Here is a 16,235-nt window from a genome sequence, read left to right as displayed (position 1 = left end):
AAATGTTTTCTAGCTGCTGAATTGTAATAGATTCTGTTATTGGAAAAGCTGCTTAAAATAATTCAAGATCTTGCTTTCTACTTCTCTCTTCAAATACATTGTATGATGTTGAAAACTGTATCAGAACTTTATTTTCTAAAATGCAGTATCCTTGGTTCACAGGATCAGCAAAGGGGCTTGACATTTCTTTTGGCCTTGCATGTAGTCAACAAGAGATCTGACATGTCAGAAACTCGACTCTTTTCCTGGCAGTGACTATGTCTGATGAAGCTGAAATCCTCAAACAAACAAAAGCCATAAAAGAAGCCCTCACATCACACAATCTTGAATAAACAGGTAGCATTAGGTAGCCCACATAAGGCTGCTCATTGCCTTTTGAAAATATTTTCTTTCTGAGATTTTTTTAGGATGTTTATCAGGTCACAGCCCCAAATGAAGAAACTTGCTCACTTGCAGTAGGTGTTATCAGTGCCTAGGGATTGGCAATTCCAAACAGCACTATTTTTTGCAATGATCAGATCTCTTTCTCTGAGGAAATCTTTGTAACTCTAGGAGTCTAATTAGCTATAACTATAATAATGGAACAAAAAAATTAACTCAAAGGCAAATGTTAAGCAAAGGAAATTAAATGACCCCACTTGTTACGTCTCCTAGCTTATTTTTTATGTAACCTTTCAAGTATCTCCCTTTTCTGGAAAACATTATCGAGTCTGATCTTTGTTGATAAGTGTGTGTGTGCATTCACATGTGTGTACGTATACATGCCTGTTATCACCATTCTAGCTAGCTGATGCAGAGTTGCGCTGGAATGCTTTGGTGGCAGAGCAGGATGTTGGGTTAAATTGGGAATGTTTCAGGCCAGCACCAGTTGGAGGTACTTAACAGAGGATTGCCATCCCATTGAGAATTTGTTGCTGTGTTTCCTTATCTCTCTGCTGCAATCACAGTACGCCCCGTGAGAGCACAGACCAAAACTTGAGTAGCCGTAATGATTTGAGGATCCTTGTTCCTTATCATACACAATTCATGTATACAACTTGAATGCGAGTTGGGTTTGCATTCCATGCCTACATCCCTACTGCATGAGAATACTGGGGCAAAGGAGAAGGACCAGAAGGGGAACTCGGAAGGCTTTTGAGTATTGTGCTCCCCATTCAGTATGATAGTCTGCTTGAGGAGTCTCAGACCAAGCTGTCATGTACCAGTTCCTTCCAGCTTTTGGAAACTTCTATGGCCCTTTTGTGTTTGCTTTGATATTGTTGTAGAGAGAAGAATTCTAAAAATTGGTTATGCTGTTGTGTTTAATGCCATGCCTCTTGGGGCAGCTTCTTGCCACCCTGTGCTAATGACAGAGAAAGAGCTGTTCAGTGTTAAGGACAGGTGCCTTAGAAAAAGCCATTGCAGAACTCCAGAGAAAGCAGTTCCATTAAAGCGTTTTCTGATTACAAAACCTGAGAACTGTGATCTGTCCTAAATCTCTTAAAGTTGAATCTCTTAAAGTTGAACTTAATGAGAAGGTTCAAGTCTGTAGGTTTATCCTCATTGTTTCCTTCTTTCCTGTTACTGCTGTGAAGTTCCGTGTGCAAGTTTCTGATTTTTGTATCATTGTTAGATCTCTGCATCATACAGTATGTCCCCTTTAGGAGGGCTATTGCCAATACAGCATCTGTCTCTTTGGCTTTCAGTTGCGTTACAAGAGAGTCTGTGGCTGCAGGGAAAATAAAATGCTTGTGCCCTTATTTATATAACAGGGTGCTTTTCTCAAAGCAGCCACCTAGTTTCAGATATGCTCCCTCTTTTTAAAAAAACCACCACGCAAACCCCGCCCCCCCGCCAAATATTGTAAAGCAGAATGGAGAAACGTAATTCATAGTTCCACACAGATAATTCCAAGTATTCTGAATCTGAAAAATAAGTCACTATAAAGAAAAAAAAAAAAAATCAAAACCTTTCAGTCTTATACTTCAAGACTTCAAGACATCTCAAGCTAGCAGTAATACTCTCCCTCAAGCTAACTAGTCTTGGGTTTGTTACTTATATTAAAACATTGACTTCAAAGTAAGAGCTACTCACCATTGCCTAGCAAAACCGTGGCAGGTGGAGTGGGTGAGTGAACTGTATGTTTCCAAGAAGTACTTCTCTGGTACATTACACTAGATTCGCAATTGTCTCATTAAAGTATGATATTAATTTCCCCACAGAATTAATTTCTGATGGTTCCACTTTGGGATGTGGAGGTTATTACTAGGGGAAAAATACTTTTGTTTCCTATAGAAAGAGGTAGGAACTCTTTGAGAAGAACCTCTTGCATGGTTTCTCCATGCAACCCCAGCCCATGCTCAGTTTCTTCTCTTTATTTGGACCTAGCACAGTGATGGGAAGAGCTGGAATAGGCGACCGTCTGTTGGGAGCACAGTGGCTCTGAGGGCTGTGGCGGTACCTGTGGTGCAGTCTGCCGAGCACATGGCAGTTTAGATGTGGAATCTCTTCCAAGGACCTCTGGGTGCAGGTCATGGGGCTTCCAAGCATGAAGTCTGCTCTTCCCTGGTTTTCCCTTTTCCAGCTCTGCTAGGCCTTCTGTTGTGCCCAGCTTGAAAAGAGTATTCCTCTCTTCTGTTTTATTCTCAGAATAGTTCCAGTTCATGTTTTCAGCTCCTGTTTTGCCAAGCTGCATAATTGTAGACTGCTACTCTAAATAATTCTTTGAAGGTAAATTTTTTGAACTGAGTATTTTTAGTCATCTTAATCGTAGTAAGAGTCACTAGGAGGAAGCCTGTCAGGCGTCAGGGTAGAGGGTTGTCATGAATTTCTGCAGTAAAGCCATGGTATTTGATCGCATTACCACTTAGATACAGAAGATCAGTGACTTAAAAACGAATTTGTGCAGAAAGTCCCATAATGAATTAGCTGACTGTATTGCCAGTGTACAAAGACTTAAAAACTCTTTATGACTGGTTTTGTATGGTTTTGCTTTGAGACCATGGAGGTTTGTGAATTAACTAATATTCTTGCCAATAGGTTTTCTCAGTTGAAGAGCCTGAACCTGTCTCATAATAGACTGGGAGAGTTTCCCGTGTCACTGTGTGAGATCTCTACTCTGACAGAGCTTAATATTTCCTGTAATGGACTTCATTACTTGCCAAGCCAGATTGGCAAACTGTTGAAGTGAGTATATTCTTTTTATCTGTGGTCATAATCATCCTTGATGTTTTGGTTGAGCACGGCTGACATGAAGGTACTACGTATGAAGGTTTGAGTACTGGGGCAGCCTGTTCTGCCCATGAAGACTCAATGATGGATTTGACTCCAGCAGAAGGTCGAGAATCAAATTGTCCAATAAGGTTTGTTTTTCCTTGAAAATGAAGATATCACAGTATATTTATACAGTTGCCTTTTTAAGTCACTGGTATATAGCAAGTTGTCATTCATCATTTGTGATTTCCTGCCTATTCTACTAGTAATGTAAAATATATTAGTGTAAATCAGTTTTCTAATGAAGGAGATTAATGGATTTTGCCTCTTTTGAAGTGGCCTAACAGTCAGTTATGATGCCTTGAATCACAGGCATCACCTTGCTGAACTAGAGTAAATGTGAAGGCTTCTAAGCATATTATTATACTCTCACTTAAAGTTTAGTAAACTTGAAGCTTTTTATGTTCTTTATGAGGTGTATGTTTTGGGGGGTTGTTTTGGTGGCTTTCTTGTTTTCACTTTGGGATGACTTGTATGATTTCTTGCAGATTTGTGTCCAATTTTTATGTGAATTGAATGCATCTTGTTCTCTTTGCATATGCTGGCATCTTGCATTCCCTTGCATGCTTTCTTGTTATTTCCTTCCTAGGTTCCCTTCTAAATGTTTTTTAAACTGCTATTATGGTGGTGCCTTATTGGTTAATCATAAATATTGTTACATAAAGAGTTTCTAAAGATCATGCTGTCGGGAACGTTTCTAGAAGCCACAGATTAGTACAGTGAAACATCTACGGAGATCAGCTAGGCTTTGTAGAACTAGGGAAAAATATACATGCCTCTCAAATTTTGAGGCCCTAGCCTGTGGGCTTTATTTATACAAGCAAGAGCATGCTGGTTGTATTGCTGCAGTATTCCTAAATGTCTTACACAAAGGGATTCCCGATTTCTCAACTGTGTGCAAGTTTGAAGTGTAAGGGTACCTTATAGGACCAAAGACAGTCTCGGGTGCAATTCCTTAATCACTGCTATTAAAACATTACACCTGCTGATGTAGAAAAGATGAGGGAACATGATGCAGATGAAGCATTGTCTGAAGACAATTGTATTGTTTCTCAAGTAAGCTAATGTGCATTTTTCTGCAGCTGCAGAGGTGTGTGACGTTCTGAATTTGTTCATTATTTGTATTTTGTTTTTTCAATACTGGTGCAGTTTCTACTAACGTTTTAATGTATTGTATAAAACTTTCCTGTAATGACTTCTCCCAGAGGTCTAGCAATTTTTGTCAGCACTAGTATGTTTTGATAGCTTTCTACAGAATTGGTTACTTTTTGTGTTAGAGGACTTTAGCATGGAAATGCTTGCGCAATCACTGAAAATTTTGTCTTAAAGATTTTGCTGAAGTAAAAACCTTCTCCATTTGCCCCAGTAGCTACCCAGAATGGATAAAAGCTTAAGCTTAGGTAAATTTAATTGCAAGACTATTACTGCATTTGTTCAGATAAACATTAAAATTGAGCTATTAGTTCATTGTGTCCTGCTCTTCCTCCAGCTTCTGTCTTTAAAAAAGGAGTATCTGCAGCTGCCTTGGATGTAAGCAAGTCACCTCCAGAGCGATCTTTTGGTCGTAGGCAAACTGTGAGGAAAAAAGCCGTAGATGGGCTTACGGCTTTCAGAGGTTTACAGCTTAGTTATGAGTTCAGTCATCTTTATGACCCCATGAGCCCTTATTCATAAGAACTTTTCATGGCCTCAAATTGCATTTGTGTCACCACTAAACACTGTTTAGAGAACATAATCACAATGAGGGAATTGTATTTTGGGAGTTTGAGTCTCAAAAGCCACGCAAACGTTAAGACAATTCCATCTTGCAACAGAAAGCTACCCTGTTCTTTTCTGAGTGTCTGAAAGGACAGCTGGAATGTAAAAATCTGTTATCAGTGTGTTAGTGTGGTAGGAATTGTGATTAAGCTGTGCCATGAGTGCCATAGATGTGAATGAGTGCCATAACAGTGATAGGAAGTTCCAGCGACTGGATGATGAAGGTGCAGTTGATTTTTATTGTTTCTTGTGAGACAGGTCTGTACTGTTACTGCCGTCAGTTTTGGTTTTAGTTTGTCATAGATCTTTTAAAGATTGTCCAGCATGCTAAGTGAGGAGTTCTTAATTTGTAGGAAACCATGTGATTAAGTAAATATCTTTAATTTAGAACACAAGTACTGATTTGTATTTTGCTTATGTTAACTGACAATCTATGGCACAACTGGAAGTTCACCTCCAAAATAATTTAGGAATTATTTGGTATTGCATACATGCAGTTCCAAACCTATGCATAATTAAAAGTACTCCAGTAACTTTATGTGTATAGGAATAAAATTAGCTGTTAGGTACTTTATAAAATAGCCACACTGAGCCCAGCTAGCTATAGGAGGAAATTCACTGAAAATGCCAAATGTGATGTTCCCTACTCTTCGCTGAATTATTTTCCTTCTATTTTTCACTGCTGCAGTCTCCAGACCTTCTGGCTTGATGGGAATTTCCTCACATCCTTACCAGAAGAACTGGGAAGTCTGCAACAGCTCAGCTGTCTTGGGCTTTCCTTTAATAACTTCTGTGAACTGCCAGCAATTTGTGAGAAACTCATCATCTTAGACAAACTAGCCCTGGCAGGGAACTTGCTAGAGACCGTGGACCTTGCAGTGCTGAACCGTATGAGTCACATCAAAAGTGTGGATCTGAGGTATGGGGAGGGGGAACTTGCATACGTATATAAACCAGCTTGCTACTTTCTATTTACAGCAGTGTAACTTTCAGTATATTTTGCAACAAACTAGGTGTAATTTTTTCTCGTACTGATTCTTTAGCTTTTAGGGAGTTCTGTTTCTGAGGATGTGCAGAATTCGCTTACGAGAACCCAAGTTAACTGAGCAATGCCTGAAGCCACTGAATGTGACTCAGCCCTCTAGTTTTCTCTTTTGATATGCTGTTACCAGGAGCTTTGGTAGCTCTTTGATCTCTGCTACCTTTTTTTGCCATATGGCCTCCTGCCTGCCCTAGAGATGTGATCTTGATTCTCCAGGCTGCCAACTGCAGAGTTCTCTGAAAGGGACAAAGAACTTTTTGTCTGTGGCGAACAGTCTAGTATCTAGTCTCTGCATTAACTTCCTGTGTCAGTGCAAAGTAGCTGTCCCTTGGCCTGGCTTCTAATTTCTAGTCTGGTCTTCATAATCTCTTAAACATTGGAGAATGAGTAAAATGGTTTCACATAGCAGTGCAGACAAAGGAAATGTTTTTCTTTTTGTATTCACTGCCTGAAATTCACTATTGCTCCTCACGCATTTCACTGTGCTCACTTTTGGCATTAGCCTTCACCAGAACTCTTATTTTCCTCCTCTTCTCTCTTCTTACTGATGTCCAGTGTTCAGTGTCCTGTTTTCTGACTTTGTAACTCTTATGTCTGAGTGTTTAGGCTGAACAACCTGAAGAGAGCAGCAACTGACACTCTGGAGGGGAACAAATCTGTGACTTACATGGATTTACGAGACAATCAGATGACAGATCTGGATCTGAGCTCCTTGGGCAGCCTGGAGCAGCTGCACTGTGAGCGGAACAAGCTGAAAGAGTTGACACTGAGTGGCTTCTCCCTTCGGGCCCTCTATGCCAACAACAACTGTACGTCTCTTTGCCTTTTTCACCTGCCTTCTTCCTTCAAACCCTGGGAAGAAAGGAAAACAGCCCTTTGGCCTCTCCCATACAAAAAAATACTTACACTGATGTCACAGTAGTGAGACTGTATCCGATGGGTGTTCTGAAGTTAGCTCCTAGGGATCATATATGCATGTATGTGCACAGGCTGTGTAGCAGAAGGAGGTTGTGTTGAGTTACTGTCCAAGGAATTCGTCTTCCAGGGAGATTGGTTTGGGAGTCCACAAATAAAAGTACAGTTCTACCTTGTTCTGGTGCCCCATGTGGCAGATGGAGAAATGGGATAGTGAGAAGCTGTAGTGCCATATGGCAGATATATGAAGTGTGAACTCTGTCTTGGGAAGGATGAGTACCCATAAAGTAAGGCTACGAGTCTCACTTGCTAGCTAGTCTATTTGCTTCTGTGTGCTGTTTTCCCTCTGAAGCTCTGCAATCATAATTATTTGCTTTACTTTGTCAGGTCTGACAGCTGTCAATATTTATCCAGTTCCTGGTCAACTGACATGTCTAGAACTCTCTCAGTAAGTGACAATACACCACAGAATATAAAACAAGTATCTGGACATCTTTGCTGTTTTCTACAGAAATTTTCTGGAGCTTTTAAGCTTTTGAAAGAGTTGAGAGCAATTGAGGGAAGGCACTCCATCTTCACAATAGAACTGGAAAGCTAGCACTAAAGAATGGTGAAAGTGTCCCAGACCAGAAGCCCCTCTGAACCACTATGAGCTGTCAGATGACTGGCTGTCCTTCAGCTGTAGGCTTTAATCAGCAAAAAAAACCCAAGCAGGGACCATTGAACTTGTGGCAGCTTACTGGGCTGAATGGTGGTGATCTGTGGAGCAAACATTTAAGCTGCCAGTGATCTCTGCTGTTGGCTTCGTTGCCTGTGTCTGCCCTTGGAGCAGCATTGTGAGACCTGTGAGATAGGATGCCCAGAGGACCTGATCTCTTTTTGCTTCAGTTCTGGGTTGAAGCAGAATAGCAGGATAGCATAGGGTGGCCTGTTCTGCTGATGCCAGTGCTGTAAACAAAAAGTTTAATCATCAGAGCCTTGCATTGGTACTTTCTACAAATCATGCACCAGCTCAGTTTGCATTACACAGCTAGCCATGAGAGAAATTCCACGTGACTAGCTTGAGCACCGTTGTTCATTTTCTGCCTGTTGTCTTTGGTTTGGCTGTCATTAATGTCTTGCAGCGTTCAAGCAGAGTATGTTCTATATGGAGTGCTGGTGTCTAGCTTTTCCCCCTTGCTTTTCTCAGCAATCAACTGCAGTGTGTCCCAGACTGGGCCTGTGAAGCAAAGAAACTGGAAGTTTTGGATCTGAGCTACAACCTCCTTGTGGAGCTTCCATCGAGGTCAGCAAACTTTCTTCTTAGACAGAGCTGAGCTTTCTTCTGTGGTGAGCTGACTAGGGAGAAACAGTGCTATTCCAGTTGCTTTATTCCTTGTGCAGAGATCTAATCTACTTACTTTCTCTGTGCAGCATCAAAAATATTATGTATTCAAATGCTGGAAAGAACTGACTTCCAAATCAGCTTCTTGAATAATAGAGGCCAGGTAATTTCATCCTGTGCTTCTGGCTTCTACTGCAGCTGTTTGCACCTGAAGTAGAACGCACTGCTATGATTTATTTGTGTTACCATAGTGTCTGTGAACACAGGTCGTAGGTGAGGCCCTAGTATGCCTTGCATTGCCCCACAGAGATACCATCTGTTACCTTTCATAGGGAGATACCACAGAGATAAGATATAGCTGATCTCAAAGGTAGCTTTCACAACACATCATCAGACAGCTCCGTTCTCCCTGTTTCCCCTTCAGTTTCTGCAGAAATGCGGTAAAGGGGAGCCAGGAACTAGTGTAATTTGGCAGATATTTATAATGACTTCAAGGTACCAGGGATATCATGGGAAGAAGCAAAGCATGAATGTTCTTAGCCTAACGGGTGTGTTTGTTGGGATGTGATTTTGTGTGTGATTTGGGGTGTTTTGAGTGGAAATACCCAAGCCAGCTCTGCATGAGTCAGCTTGAATAAGGAAATCAGTGCATCTGCATTTGAATGGCTTTTCTTTCTCAGTATAATTAGCTTTGAGAAGTCACAGGGTACAGAAGGAAATTGAATTAATTGGCCCACGTGGAGGAGTGCACTAATGCAGCTTTAGTATTTGATGCTTCAAAGCTGTTCTGTACAGGGCTCTCAGAACATAGTCCCAAATTATCACCTCACCTAAATGGACAGGATGGTTCTAGGCATGTCCAGATGTGTTTAGATACGCTTTCTCAAAATTCCTGCAAGCAATTCGCTGCAGTTTGTGGGGATAGAGGCCTTTTCCTTCCATAGCACTGCAGTTCTGGAGAATGTGACAACAGTCTCGGAAGTAATACAGGCGTGCTAAGCAGCCTGTTAAAGCTCTGAATTTACACTGGCATGAGAACAGCTTCTTTCTGCCTACAGGTGAGAACAGGCATTTAAATCTGTCCTTTGGGACTTCTCTTTTTTTGCCTGCCTGAGAGATTGCTAGGCATATGCATACGCAGACAGGCTTGTATAACAAGCAGCATAACAGCTGCTGATCTGCAGCAGCATAGAGGTGAATGTAGATACGCTTCCAAGCATTCAGTGACTGAGGCACCTTACCATGTGTGTTCTTCTGCTTTGTCATTGCTTACATTTTATGCATCAGTGTATTTTACTTTTTCTCTGCTGTATGGTCAAATTATAACAGATTAAATGCTACCTTTTCCCAGTCTGTGGATGTGAAGAGGAGTGAACCAAGCTGATGTAGAAAACCCTGTGTCTTTTTAGGATCCTCAGCAGCTTGAGCCTTCGGAAGTTGATGGTGGGCCACAATAATCTGCAGAGCCTTCCACCTCTTCTAGAACACATTCCACTGGAGGTGCTGGACCTTCAGCACAACACGTTAACTAAACTCCCGGAGACCCTCTTTGTCAAGGCTCTGAAGTGAGTGGCAGTAGCTAGGTGTCTTTTGTCTGCAGTAACCTTTGGAGCTGTAGAGGCTGATAGTGGCAGTAGCAGGCATCTTTATATGCATTAACCTTTGGAGCTGTAAAGGCTGATGGTGGCATCTGCGTGATTGTCCCTGAAGGGTGCTATTTGCATAAGAGATAATGAGGCATGCACTTTATGAGGAAGCAATTCAGGTGCCATAAGGGAAGTCATCAAGCTGATTTGTGGGGATCAGTCCATATTACTGTTTAATTACAGGAAAACAGAAGCTTAACCCAACAGCCAACCGAAGAATTAGCACAGAGGCTTAACCCAACAGCCAACCGAAGAATTAGCTTCAGTTGCAACACTTTCTAAGATCATGCTGCTATCTGAAGAGCTTTGTCTTTAAAAGTAGTGAGTAAATTCAGATGCAAAGGAAGGAAGCCATACAGATTTTGAGACCCTATAGCAGAAGGTACATCAGGTCATTGAAGAACAGAGAGACCGACCCTGACAAATGAACAACCATTCAAAACTGTCTACTCAAACATGAGTCAGCCCTCTTTCAAAAGACTCTGAGTAACAGGTTATGTAGTCTGCTTCCACTAGTATTACCCCCCCTCCCCCACAAGTTCTTCAGCACTCCCTGTTTACAGTAAAATGCTGTGTGCATCTGTGGTGCCATAGACCTAATAAGTCATTAGTAGACTAAGATGTTACACTGTGTTTTCTGGCCTCCTCTCTAATGCTGTTGCTCTGTCCACGCTGGCCTTTGTATAGCTCCTTTCCCTGCTGTTAATGGAGTGTTTTAAATGATGTGAAGTCTGATTTTTGCTCTTGTGGTTAGCCTCAGGTACCTGAATGCATCTGCAAACAGCCTGGAGTCCTTGCCCTCTGCATGTACAGGGGAGGAGAGTCTGAGCATGCTGCAGCTGCTTTACTTGACCAATAATAACCTCACAGATCAATGCATCCCTGTCTTGGTGGGACACCCAAGCCTACGGATCCTGCATCTGGCAAACAACAACCTACAGACTTTCCCTGCAAGGTAAATAAGGCTGGTGGGCAAGGTAGTGCTCACCAGGAGGATGTTGCCTGCCTTACTGTGGTTGTATGTGAATCGGTGTCAAAGCAAGATGCTCTCCCTATGGCTTGATGACAAAAGCCTGCCATTCCTATACACACACTGAGGATAGCACGTTAAGGGGGATTGGACAGAGTACTGTTGGCTGCAGTGGTTCCTGTCCTTCTAGTTACGGTGGATGTGTGTGTGGGGATGGGGACAGTATTTCTTCGCAGCTTCGGTGCTACTGGCATGCAGCTTGCTGTGCTGCATTTTTTTTCTCTTTTCAGTCTTGCCAGAAGACCCTCAGACTTGTCTGAACTCCAGCCCAATGCAGGTCATAGAATTTCATCCATTAATTCATGCACCAGGCTTATGATATGGAGTTGAAATAAAGATAAATCTGTGCTCAGCATAGAAACTTAAGTGGCTGGAGATTCCCATGTGGTCCTACTAATTGATTCCAGTTGCTCTGTTATATAAGCCTGCATCTTATTTTTCAGTGAGAATTATTTCTCTGCTGCTTTTTACCAGTATATCATGCTGGATTTCTAGTATGAAAACTACATAGTATCAGATATTTTTTGTGGTGCAGTCGATTGGCATAAGGAAGGAATGTTTTACGATGAGCATGGTGAGGCACTGGCACAGGCTGCCCAGAGAAGCTGTGGATGCCTCACCCCTGGAAGCGTTCAAGGCCAGGCTGGACGGGGGTGTGAGCGACCTGGTCTGGTGAGAGATGGCCCTGCCCATGGCAGGGGGATGGACTGGATGGGCTTTAAAGGTCCCTTCCAACCCAAACCATTCTGTGATTTTATGATTTTCCTAGTGTAGCTTAAGAAAACTTCTGCTGTCTATGCATAATGATATATATGCTAAGCCTTTTTAGTTTCTTAGTGTGTGGGGAGGTTCCTCTGCACTCTTTCCAAATTCTCAGTGCTTTTGTGGCTATGTAGACAACAGAACTTGGACACTGCTCTACTGAAAACCAGAAGCAGGTAATCTTGGTTACAAGCATCTACTTGTCTACTTGTCTACTTCCAGTGACATCTTTATATACTGTTCTGAGTACCTGTTCATCTGACTCAAGCCTTTTTCAGACTCATGTCTCTGAGGATTGTTTCCTCTCTAATTGTGACCTGTACAACTTCCTAAGTGCATAACATTACTTAACTAATTTAATTCACATGCTTTTAAGGTAAGTTCATGTTACCAAATAGTTCATATTACTATTTGTTGAAACAGAGATTCCATCATATTTTTTGTCTGCAAATTTTACTATGTATAATTTGATGAGTGTGTATATGTTTTTCTTACTAATCACTGATCTGTTGACTGTCGTTGAACCAAAAGTGCCTCCCCACAGAACCCTACTAGAAGGACTTACACTGAATTGTTAATTCATTATTACTTTTCAGTATCTTCTGCAATTCACTTTTGGGGCATCAAATATATTTTCTTTGGAATATAGTACAGAGCTAGTGCTATACCGGTAGACTTCTGTGTCTGCTTAATTTGTAGTCTCATGAAAAACACCACATTCTGTTACATTAGCACAAAAATCTAAGGATTTTTTTTATTAATTACGTCAGCACAATTAATTCAATATTGATTGCATCTGTGCAAGCTTTGCTATGATTTTTCCTGGTACTGGTCAGGTTAAACAACCAATTTCATGTAAATTTGTTTATTCCTACAAAGTACACTGACACAGCTTCAGGGTTTTTTGCCAGTTTTAAAATTCAGACACTACAATCTTCTGCTTTGGTGCTTTACAAGTCACGGTGAGGGGATCTGTCTGTTGTATAAATGCAAGTGAGAATTGAGGACCCTGAGGTCTGTTTAGAGCATCTCTTAGGACTCTTGGTCTCCTATCGATAAATTAGAAATGTTGCTCATAAGGGCAATGTCTATGGATACCTTATGTGCAGGTTCAAAAAAAGACAAGTTCTTGCCTATAAGATACAGTATTATTTTGTTTCCCTTTCAGCAAACTTAGTAAGCTGGAGCACCTGGAAGAGCTGAATCTGAGCGGCAACAAACTGAAAACAATTCCCACAACGGTGGCAAACTGCAAGCTACTTCATACACTTATTGCACACTCTAATGAAATCAACATCTTTCCAGAGATCCTGCATTTGCCCCGTATTCAGGTATTCTTATGGAGAAGGTAAAGGGATATCAGGGTAAAGTTTGGGTTGGAGCATGAAGAGTAACTGCTAGGAGAGGAACTAGAGAGCCCATCATTTTGCCTGATCAACCTGAGAAGAGGGCACAGAATATGCATTCTAGATCTGTCACCGTTCTGAGTTGACCAAAGATGGCTCATCTCTCATTCATCTTTACCATCTGTCTCTGACTTGGTGTATTTCTGTTTTACCATTTGAGGCAGCAGGGAGTGTTATACAGCTAGACAGGTTTGTATATATAGGCCTTCTGTTATCTTCAGTGTGACCTATTCTTTCAGTATTGGGGGTCCTGGCTATTGCTGGTTATAAGTATTTGCTGCTTATAAATCACTCTTCTACTGATAGGTCAGACCCGTTTTCATGACCTGTTTGTGGGATACAATAAGTAGTGGCATCATATGATGTTTGAAAGGAACACTGGAGTGACTGATCACATGACAGAACAGAGAATATTTTTTGTCATTGTGCTTTTTTTGGATACTGCAGTTTGTGGACTTGAGCTGCAATGAGTTAACTGAAATCCTAATCCCTGAGGCACTGCCAAGTGCCTTGCAAGAGTTGGACCTGAGCGGAAACACAAACCTGGTGCTAGAACACAAGACACTGGACATTTTCAGGTGAGCCATGGAGATGCCAACCCAGTAGTGACGTGCACAGAGAAGGGTAACCCTTCCCAGGAGGGGAGATGAGATAGTAAAGTGTGTATGATAGCATTGCATAATGTTATAACGTTCCCTGCCTGAGGCAGATGAAGCCTTTTATCTTGTAGGAAGGGAAAAGTCTGAGTCAGCCGAGTAAGCAAACAATTTCTCAGGTGGTGTGAGGTTCTCCCCGCTGTCTCTGGTATAAGCAGCCAGACATCTTCAGAAAGCCAAGACCTTAAATTCCTCTCCTTCATGCAGTTCTTTCCACAGGCTGCTGTCTAAAACTCTACACTGGACAAGGTCCTTTGGCCACAAACTGTTCAGCAGGGTCTAGGAGAGAATGACTTCTGTTCTTCTCTCTCTGTAGTCACATTACCACACTGAAGATTGATGCTAAGCCCTTGCTCACAGCAGATTCTGCTCTCGCTTCTACATTCTGGAGTCATGGAGTAGCTGAGATGGCAGGCCAAAGAAATAAGTGAGTATTGTGGTCTGCTGGATGCTGACACTTTTTCTTCTCAGGGTGCTAGGTGGAGTGCACTGCTACGCACCCAGGCAGACCTGTTTTGCTCAAGAGCTCATCCGTCCCTGTGTCCCTCAAGATCTCTTGCTAAGTCTTGGTAACTCAAGCCTCTGCACTGTCCTTTCCCTCAGTTTTCATGCTTATCCTAGGACACTTGGACTTTGCTTCCCACCCTAGCAGAGGTAATTTTTCTTTCTCTTGACGGCTGCGCCCATTGCCCTCTCCTGAGTGTGATCGAGGAGGATTTGGGAGTTCCAATAAAAATCTGCGGCTGTACATCTCATGGGGCAGTGGATGCAGGGACAGTGGCTTGCCCTTTGAGAACAGCACTCACAGCAAGGTGCCCAATGGCTGTGGTTTTGGGGACCACATGATCTTTTGAGATGTATTAACTTTGCTTGTATGCTTTTCTAACAGGCTGTGTGTGTCATCCCTGGCGCTGGGGAGCTTTGCAGAGGGAGTGGAGGCTGTGTATGGCATGTTTGATGGTGACAGGAACGAGGAGCTGCCACGCTTGCTGCAGTGCACCATGGCCGATGTGCTCCTGGAGGAGGTACAGCAGTCAGACACCATGTTCATGTCCAACACCTTCTTGGTCTCCCACAGGTAGGACAGTGAGCAAGCTGGTCCTGGTGGGACCTGCATAGGTATATAGCTTAATGTGTTAGGTGGGGTGAGGCAGCCTTCCAGAATGTCTGTCACTGGAGTCTGGAGCCTTTCTACACCTTCTCCTCCAACAGGAAGCTGGGCATGGCTGGGCAGAAGCTGGGTTCCTCTGCTGTCCTGTGCTATATTCATCATGATGCAGCTGATCCAGCCAGCAACTTTTCTCTGACGGTGGCCAATGTGGGGACGTGCCAAGCCGTTCTGTGCCGAAGTGGAAAACCACTGCCTCTCTCCAAAGTCTTCAGCCTTGAACAATGTTCGGAAGAAGCCAAGAGAGTCAAGGAGCAAAAAGCCATTATAACAGAGGTTGGTTTGGACCCTCTTCTCTTCAGCTTCCACCCTCCTGTAAAGCTGATACAAATGCATGAGCTCTGCTGCCTGCACAATACTACAGGGGAGAGGATGGCATGACGGTGTTCGAGTGACTTGTCTGTTGCTTCCTGCTCTGCTTCTGTTGCTGATAGCTATTCAGAATGACATGTTCCTAAAACACCCGTTATGGCTGAGAACTACAGGTACAGGATGCGAAGGATGGCTTGGGGAGAGAGGGAGGCAAGAAAATAGCTGTGGAGCTGAAGGAGGGGAGGTTCATAATACTGTGCGTGACTTGGGTGAGTGTGGAGACGAGCCACTGAAGAACAGAGCAGGGCCTGGAAAGTCATCTTGTCTCAAAATACTTTGGTGTTTCTTGAAAAGTATTTTACTCAGTGAAGGTACAAGATTAGTGGCCCTTGAGACATTCAGAACAAGGATATAAAGTATATTACAGATAAAAATTGTCACACAGAAAAAGACAGAAATGTTCATTGGTTTTCTGCGAAAGTATTAAAATTATTCCTAGAGAACTTTCTAAAGGTTAACTTTCTAAAAACTTAGAAGTAACAGGGAAGTTCCAAAGAACTGGAAAATACATAATCTGTGAAGATTTGAGAAATCAGTGCCAGTCATACTAGTTTTATGCTCAGTGGGCCTTCTAAAAAGCATCAGATTGTTTGATAAAAGTGTTTTTGACAGGGATAATCTGTTCATGTGTTACAACTCTGCAAGGTGCTATATTCCATAGCACTCTGACTAAAAGTAACTGTGGAATCACTGTAGCATGTTAAATGGATTAAAAACTAAGGAGACTTACCTACATATGTCTTCTGCAAATTTTTAATACACAGCTGCAACGTTTAACACCCAGAGGTGTCAATAAATAATTAATACTAATAAATAATAAATAGTTAATAAATAAATAAATTTTAGAGCACTGTAATTAAATTCAAAACAGTGGGGAAGCTCTGTAGGCACTGACTTGGAAAAG

The 16,235-nt window shown here is 42.2% G+C and overlaps 1 protein-coding gene across 2 annotated transcripts in view; it reads left to right on the top strand.

Annotated features, from left to right (window-relative positions):
- Positions 1-16,235, top strand: part of PHLPP2 (PH domain and leucine rich repeat protein phosphatase 2) — a 37,506-nt gene that overhangs the window by 15,547 nt on the left and 5,724 nt on the right. For both annotated transcript variants that reach the window (XM_086758169.1, XM_086758170.1), the window contains 12 exons: positions 3,019-3,165; positions 5,699-5,929; positions 6,659-6,861; positions 7,355-7,415; positions 8,157-8,252; positions 9,701-9,856; positions 10,692-10,892; positions 12,898-13,060; positions 13,583-13,713; positions 14,108-14,218; positions 14,681-14,869; positions 15,004-15,235. In XM_086758169.1, the coding sequence (XP_086614295.1) occupies positions 3,019-3,165; positions 5,699-5,929; positions 6,659-6,861; positions 7,355-7,415; positions 8,157-8,252; positions 9,701-9,856; positions 10,692-10,892; positions 12,898-13,060; positions 13,583-13,713; positions 14,108-14,218; positions 14,681-14,869; positions 15,004-15,235 (1,921 nt within the window). The remainder of the gene's footprint in view (positions 1-3,018; positions 3,166-5,698; positions 5,930-6,658; positions 6,862-7,354; positions 7,416-8,156; positions 8,253-9,700; positions 9,857-10,691; positions 10,893-12,897; positions 13,061-13,582; positions 13,714-14,107; positions 14,219-14,680; positions 14,870-15,003; positions 15,236-16,235) is intronic.

This window comes from Chlamydotis macqueenii, chromosome 13 (assembly GCF_036417535.1).
Source record: "Chlamydotis macqueenii isolate bChlMac1 chromosome 13, bChlMac1.mat, whole genome shotgun sequence".
In the NCBI taxonomy this organism is placed as follows: domain Eukaryota; kingdom Metazoa; phylum Chordata; class Aves; order Otidiformes; family Otididae; genus Chlamydotis; species Chlamydotis macqueenii.
The sequence above is the reverse complement of the archived record's forward strand: the minus strand, read 5'-3'. Positions and strand labels throughout refer to the sequence as shown.